The sequence below is a fragment of the Trachurus trachurus genome, assembly GCF_905171665.1.
Source record: "Trachurus trachurus genome assembly, chromosome: 20".
NCBI lineage: Eukaryota > Metazoa > Chordata > Actinopteri > Carangiformes > Carangidae > Trachurus > Trachurus trachurus.
Genome location: NC_139911.1, coordinates 65850 through 74181, shown reverse-complemented (window position 1 = coordinate 74181; position 8332 = coordinate 65850). Strand labels below are relative to the sequence as shown.

Here is an 8332-nt window from a genome sequence, read left to right as displayed (position 1 = left end):
CCCCCCCCCCCCCCCCCCCCCCCCCCCCCCCCCCCCCCCCCCCCCCCCCCCCCCCCCCCACACACACACACACACACACACACACACACACACACACACACACACCCCTCCTCCTCTGTGTCTCTGCGCTTTGACTCCGCAGCACTCGGACTCTCTGATCCGGACTGAGGAGTCGAGCCGCTGCAGCCGCTCTGGTTCTGGACCTGGTCCGGGACCTGATCCGGGACCTGTGGATCGTAGAGGACTCCCCCGACCCCCCCCCCCCCCTCCATCACCTCGACCCCCCCTCGACCCCCCCCGTCTCGCTCAGCGCCTCAGCGCCGCGGAGCCTCGGAGCCTCGGAGCAGCAGCAGCAGCAGCAGCAGCAGCAGCTGGAGTGAAGAGGAGTTGGAGAAAGTTGCAGCAGCAGCAGCGGAGGGTTCAGACTGTGACTGTGTGGTAACCTGGTAACCTGGTAACTCACCCAGCGGAGGGTCAGAGAGAAGAGAAGAGAAGAGAAGAGAAGAGAAGAGAAGAGAAGAGAAGAGAAGAGAAGAGAAGAGAGCGTCTTACTGTGTTACCCTGTTCCTGTGCCTGACTTCATCTCATCAGCGGGAAGTGAGAGACTCGGTTCGGAGGGGGAGGGGTCCGGGTCCAGGTGGACCGGCTCAGCGCGGGGGGGTCCGGGTCCAGGTGGACCGGCTCAGCGCGGGGGGGTCCAGGTGGACCAGTATTAACTCCTCAGCGCGGGGGGGTCCGGTGGTTCTCCTCACGCGCTCCTCTCTGCTCCATCATTCCTCCTAAAGGAGCGGAGCGGCGCGCGCGGCCGCGGCTCAGCAGGAAGCGGCTCGTGCTCGCGGGGGTTCTGGGGGTCGTGATGGTTCTGGTTCTGGTGGTTCTGATCCCGGTGCTGGTCCAGTCCGCGGGGGCGGCGGCGCACTACGAGATGCTGGGCACGTGCAGGATGGTGTGTGACCCGTACGGGACCAAGTCCCCGTCCAGCGCCGCGCCGGACCCGGTTCAAGACCCGGTCCAGACCCGGTCCGAGTCCGGGTCCACCTTCATCCAGGGGCCGCGGGGCGACCCGGGGCGGCCCGGGAAGGCGGGGCCGCGCGGCCCCCCCGGGGAGCCGGGCCCGGCCGGTCCCGCGGGGCCGCGCGGGGAGAAGGGGGACCCGGGTCGCCCCGGTCCTCCCGGTCTACCGGGACCCGGTCCTGGTTCTGGTCCTGGACCCGGTCTACCTGGACCCGGATCAGCGGTGAGCGCGGCCACGTACTCCACGGTGCCGCGCGTGGCCTTCTTCGCGGGTCTGAAGAAGCAGCACGAGGGCTACGAGCTGCTCCGGTTTGATGACGTCGTCACCAACCTGGGGAACAGGTACGACCCCGCGAGCGGCCGCTTCACGTGCTCCGTGCCCGGGGTCTACTTCTTCTCCTACCACGTGCTGATGAGGGGGGGCGACGGGACCAGCATGTGGGCCGACCTGTGCAAGAACAACCAGGTAATCTATTACTCTGCTACTGCGTTACTCTGTTACTGCAAGAACAACCAGGTAATCTATTACTCTGCTACTGCGTTACTCTGTTAGGCAAGAACAACCAAGTAATCTATTACTCTGCTACTGCGTTACTCTGTTAGGCAAGAACAAGCAGGTAATCTATTACTACTGCGTTACTCTGTTAGGCAAGAACAAGCAGGTAATCTATTACTACTGCGTTACTCTGTTAGGCAAGAACAACCAGGTAATCTATTGATGTTTGTGAGAATCCATTACTCTGCTATTACACTACTACTGTTGGGTTAGTTACTATAAACTATAAACTCTTTTCTTGTGTGTAACAACATCTCTGTCCCGTCTGATCCCTCCTCTGTTGCTCACCCTGAGCTTTCTCCTGGTTTTCCCTGTTAAAAGGGTTTTCCATGGAGTTTCTCCTCAGTGGATGAGGGTCTAAGGACAGAGGATGTTGTTATTATGGGATGTGAAGCCCTTTGAGACAAACTGGTGGTAGAAACAGGCTATAAAACTGCCTTGCCTTACTACTCCGTTACTCCTTCACCTGAGACTGTGTGTGTGTGTGTGTGTGTGTGTGTGTGTGTGTGTGTGTGTGTGTGTGTGTGTGTGTGTGTGTGTGTGTGTGTGTGAGGTCAGAGGTCAGAGCCGAACACCATCCCATGAAATTAACAAGAAGAAAATGAAAAGAAAAATGAAAAAGAAGAAGAAAAGAAAAGAAAAAGGGAAAGAATGAGAAGCTTCTTGTTCTTCTCAGATAAATTATTGATTATTGATTATTATTAAACTTCTTCTGCAGAGAGAAATTTAATAATTGAATTGAATTGCTGCTGTCTGATATTATTCACACACACACACACACACACACATGGTGTAGTGTGTGTAGTATATGATTTCTCTCTCTCTCTCTCTATATATATATATATACAATATATATATGTATATATACAGTACATAAACTAAAACTGAGTTGTTCCTTCAAACATCTCGATGTTATTTGGAGGAAATGAAGACGTTTCTCTGTTTCTCTGTTTCTCTGCGTCACATCATGTCGGTCGTCGCTGAGTCTCAGAGAGAATTCGTTGATTTGTTTAATTATAAAATATAAAATATAAAACATCTTCATCATAGTTCAGATGTTGATGTAACAATGTAAACTTAATTTTAATGTGAACTTCATTTTAACTCAAATGACATTCGCTTCTGTTACACAGGATGCATGTGACTGGTCAGATCCTCAGCTGTTCCAGAAGATTCCTGTTTTATAATGGAATGTAATATACTATAATATAATATAATATAATATAATATAATATAATATAATATAATGTGAGATAATATAATATAACATAATATAATATAATATAATATAACTATATAATAAATACAATAAAAACAAAGGGAAGTAAATCACCCTAACCCTTGACTGCTACAGGTTGATAAAAACAATAATAGATCAAATATTTTCATTATATCGACTATTATTTTATTTTAAGGTGCAGCCTCTTCTCCTCTGTGGCTCCATCACTGTCCCAGCGTCTCCGTGGCGATGAGCCTGTGTCTCCGTGGCGATCAGCCTGTCAGGGTCTAATCCGTAGTAGCGTCGCTCCGCGGAGCAGAACTGCTGCTGTCAGTGAAGCTGCGGCTGCTTCCAGCTGCAAACATCTGTGGGATTAAAGGGCGACGCCGCGGCGCGGAGAGAATCAGATGCTGAGAAACACGTTTCAATTAGACTGAAGCTGCAACGGCACCGAGTTACACAGAGAGACCAGGCCAACAGCCCCGTTACCAGTTAACAGTAATGATAATAATAATAATGATAATAATAATAATAACTTGAATTCCTTCGTCTTGATTTGTTTTCATCATTCAAACACATAAATATTGAAAAAACTTATTTTTAATTTGGTGAAAAACAAAATGTTGAAAATGTGAGGACGTTGCAGTGAAGGAACTGAACTCCGACATCGAGCTGCTTGTTAGTTTCATCTATTTCAATTTCGTACTTCATATTATTGTTTATATTTTATTATAATTATGAGTGATTCTTCAGTTGTTTTTATTTTACATAGAAAACATAAACAGCTTCAATAGGTGAACAAACACATGAACTGTGAATTAAAACTGAACCAAGAACAGTTTTATTTCTTATAATATATTTAACAGACTGATCAGAACAGTTTAATAAGCATCTACACAACTACACAACTACACAACAACACACAACTGGGACCAACAAACCAGATAAAAACAGTTAATATCATTATATTATTATTATTATTATTATTATTATTATTATTATTAATGTATTACTGTGTCCAGGTCCTAAATAGTCATTTTATAATAATAAAAAACTAAATAATAAAAAAATGTTTAGAGTGAAGAAATTATTTAAAGCAGGATTGTAACCGTGGAGACGGTCAGGACTGACAGTGGTTCAACCTTCAGGAAATAGTCTCATCCCAACATCCGTTCTCTCTCCTTCCTGAGAGAAGTTACACAAGTGTGTGTCCGTTGTGATGTCACACTAACAACATACAACATACTAACATGTTTATCATGTTTATCATATCATTATCATGTAACGGAGCTTGTAATTAAAGGGATAGTTCACCCCAAATGTAAATTTCCCTCATGATCTCGTCCCCCTCATGTGGACTAAGGGCTGGGAGAAGTTTCAGAGTCCTCCGTGGCTTCTCTGAGTTACAGCGGGGCTCCGTGCAGCACTGCATGTCCATATGACGGTTACGAATGGGCCTCACTTTTCTTCATCCAAAAAGACACACCAAAAAACATCCAAATACCTCCATGCTGCTCGTCTGTAATGTCCCTCTTGTATTGAAGCCCCGACATGAGAAATTGTTCCGAAAAAAATTAAATAAGTCTATATTTTAAGGTTGTTTGTAGCGGAAGCTCCTAGTGTTGCTCTTCCTGGTCCGTCCAAATCTCACGTGATTTGCATTGACGCCCAGTTCAAGGCTCCGCAAATCGCACGAGATTCCGGCAGAGCAACACTGGGGCTGTGTCCGAAATCCCCCCCCACTCATTAAATAGTGACCAGTTGTTATAGTGGTGTCCGAATGTCTAGTGATTATTAATGTTCACTATCTAGTGACTGAATCTATCCCACAATTCACCGCGAAATGTAGTGAACATCCGATGGTCACTAACCGGAGCAAGATATCCCATCATGCATTGCGGTCACGGATCGACGCCGTTACCACAGCGGCCCAGAGCGACCGGTGTAGCTACCAAATAAATGCAGTAGTGACCGGTGTAGCTACCAAATAAATGAAGTAGTGACCGGTGTAGCTACCAAATAAATGCAGTAGTGACCGGTGTAGCTACCAAATAAATGCAAGTAGTGACCGGTGTAGCTACCAAATAAATGCAGTAGTGACCGGTGTAGCTACAAAATAAATGCAAGTAGTGACCGGTGTAGCTACCAAATAAATGAAGTAGTGACCGGTGTAGCTACCAAATAAATGCAGTAGTGACCGGTGTAGCTACCAAATAAATGCAGTAGTGACCGGTGTAGCTACCAAATAAATGCAGTAGTGACCGGTGTAGCTACCAAATAAATGAAGTAGTGACCGGTGTAGCTACCAAATAAATGCAGTAGTGACCGGTGTAGCTACCAAATAAATGCAGTAGTGACCGGTGTAGCTACCAAATAAATGCAGTAGTGACCGGTGTAGCTACCAAATAAATGCAAGTAGTGACCGGTGTAGCTACCAAATACATGCAGTAGCGACCGGTGTAGCTACCAAATAAATGCAGTAGTGACCGGTGTAGCTACCAAATAAATGCAGTAGTGCAGCAGCCTCAATAAATGTGTCCAGCTGCCAGAGTTGTCCAGTCGCTGCTTCCACAGACTCCCACAACAAACGTCGGAGCAAATTTCCTAACAAGCGTTATAAACTGACCACAGACTCTGGATAGCGAGGCTAATTTCTGTTAGCCCATCTATGGTGTTTTACATTAACGTTAGCATTAAGCTAGCAGACGTTATGCTTAGTTGTGACACTGCTGTGTGTTTTTTGAATGTTGTTTCAAACAATGTGGGTTTGATTGAACATCTTTGATGCTTAAATATATATATATATATTACCGCTTAATATATTGCTTTACTCCTCTTTTTATGTTGGTACCTATACACCAGTGAGGTCATTGCTGTGTCCGAAATCCCCCCTCCTCTAGTGACCACGCCATTTTGTAGTGGTGTCCGAATGTCTAGTAATTATTAATGTTCACTATATGGCGACTGAATCTATCCCACAATTCACCGCCAAATGTAGTGAACATCCCATGGTCACTAACCGGAGCAAGATATCCCATCATGCATTGCAGTCACGGATGGCCGTTACCACAGCGACCCAGAGCGACCGGTGTAGCTACCAAATAAATGCAAGTAGAGACCGGTGTAGCTACCAAATAAATGCAGTAGTGGCCGGTGTAGCTACCAAATAAATGAAGTAGTGACCGGTGTAGCTACCAAATAAATGAAGTAGTGACCGGTGTAGCTACCAAATAAATGCAGTAGTGACCGGTGTAGCTACCAAATAAATGCAAGTAGTGACCGGTGTAGCTACCAAATAAATGCAGTAGTTACCGGTGTAGCTACCAAATAAATGAAGTAGTGACCGGTGTAGCTACCAAATAAATGCAGTAGTTACCGGTGTAGCTACCAAATAAATGAAGTAGTTACCGGTGTAGCTACCAAATAAATGAAGTAGTGACCGGTGTAGCTACCAAATAAATGCAAGTAGTGACCGGTGTAGCTACCAAATAAATGCAGTAGTGACCGGTGTAGCTACCAAATAAATGCAGTAGTGACCGGTGTAGCTACCAAATAAATGCAGTAGTGACCGGTGTAGCTACCAAATAAATGCAAGTAGTGACCGGTGTAGCTACCAAATAAATGCAAGTAGTGACCGGTGTAGCTACCAAATAAATGCAAGTAGTGACCGGTGTAGCTACCAAATAAATGAAGTAGTGACCGGTGTAGCTACCAAATAAATGCAGTAGTGACCGGTGTAGCTACCAAATAAATGCAGTAGTGACCGGTGTAGCTACCAAATAAATGAAGTAGCGACCGGTGTAGCTACCAAATAAATGCAGTAGTGCAGCAGCCTCAATAAATGTGTCCAGCTGCCGGAGTTGTCCGGTCGCGGCTTCCACAGACTCCCACAACAAACGTCTGAGCAAATTTCCCAACAAGCGTTATAAACTGACCACAGACTCTGGATAGCGAGGCTAATTTCTGTTAGCCCATCTATGGTGATTTACATTAACGTTAGCATTAAGCTAGCAGACGTTATGCTTAGTTGTGACACTGGCTGTGTGTTTTTTGAATGTTGTTTCAAACAATGTGGGTTTGATTGAACATCTTTGATGCTTAAATATATATATTACCGCTTAATATATCTCTATAATAATCAGTTTGATCCGACTGACTACGACGGCTGTGGCTCTTTCAAAATAAAAGAACAAGCAGCGTAGCTATCCAGGTGGCTCTTTCAAAATAAAAGAACAAGCAGCGTAGCTAAAGACCTAAGCAGAGATAAACATAAAGATAAAATGATTTGAACAATGAACATTTATTAACACATCGTCTGTATTACCCATAATCCCATGTGGTAGCGTGATATTATACACAGATCATAATATGGAAATCACATATTGCTCATTTACAAAATGAGGTGTCTGAAAATATTTCTGTTCTAAGGCCAAGTATGTTTTACATTACAAAGCAACGACGATTTTCTTATTCTCCCATATTTCAGTTACTGTAGTGAAATACGGGGCGATGCCTCAGCACACAGCCGTTGTTCTTATTGCAGAAAAGAGCTCTAAGAATAATACACAAAGTTGATTTCAGGGAACACACAAATGGGTTATGTGCAAAGTCAGGGCTGTTGCAGCTGAACTGGGGAAGTTGTTGGTGCTCAGAGCGAAACGGACTCTTCCTGCAGATCTGCACAAGTTATTTGTCTCAGTTTCACAGGACGACAATTACAGAAGAAACTTCAATTTCAAGCACCAAATTGCAAAAACAAAGTTAAAACAAATGTGTCTTTCTGTGGTGGGTGTTAAAATATGGAATTTCTTAATAGTCGAAGAAAAAAGATGTACAAATATTTTATAGTTGAAGGGGATGTATAAAAAAAAACAAGAATATTTATGGATTTTTGATTTGTTTTATTTTCAGCTGTAAACTGGTTCATTTCATCTGATGTTTTAACTCGTCTTCATCCTGCTCCTTCCAATCACAGGGCTGGAATGAACTCATGAAATGATATGTTATTGATATGTTATTGATATGTTATTGATATGTTATTGATATGTTATTGATATGATATTGATATGTTCCTTATGTGATGATGATGATGATGATGATGATGATGATGATGATGATGAAGGTGGTCTACCTGTGTGCTCCCCCTGTAGGTGCGTGCCAGCGCCATCGCCCAGGACGCGGACCAGAACTACGACTACGCCTCCAACAGCGCGGTGCTGCACCTGGAGCCCGGAGACGAAGTCTACGTCAAACTGGACGGAGGGAAAGCTCACGGAGGAAACAACAACAAGTACAGCACCTTCTCCGGCTTCATCATCTACGCCGACTGAGCTGCTCCTCTTCCTCTTCCAGCTGCTCCTCTTCCTCTTCCTCTTCCTCTTCCTCTCCGGCTTCATCATCTACGCCGACTGAGCCGCTCCTCTTCCTCTTCAGCTGCTCCTCTTCCTCTTCAGCTTCATCATCTACGCCGACTGAGCTGCTCCTCTTCCTCTTCAGCTGCTCCTCTTCCTCTCCGGCTTCATCATCTACGCCGACTGAGCCGC

At 45.2% G+C, this 8332-nt stretch overlaps 1 protein-coding gene across 1 annotated transcript; it reads left to right on the top strand.

Annotated features, from left to right (window-relative positions):
* Positions 1-820: 820 nt before the first annotated feature.
* c1ql3a (complement component 1, q subcomponent-like 3a) lies at positions 821-8119 on the top strand (the record flags this gene model as incomplete). Its single annotated transcript, XM_083995450.1, has 2 exons — positions 821-1480; positions 7940-8119. The coding sequence occupies exons 1-2, from the start codon at positions 857-859 to the stop codon at positions 8117-8119; spliced, it is 804 nt and encodes a 267-aa protein (XP_083851576.1). The 5' UTR covers positions 821-856.
* Positions 8120-8332: the final 213 nt, after the last annotated feature.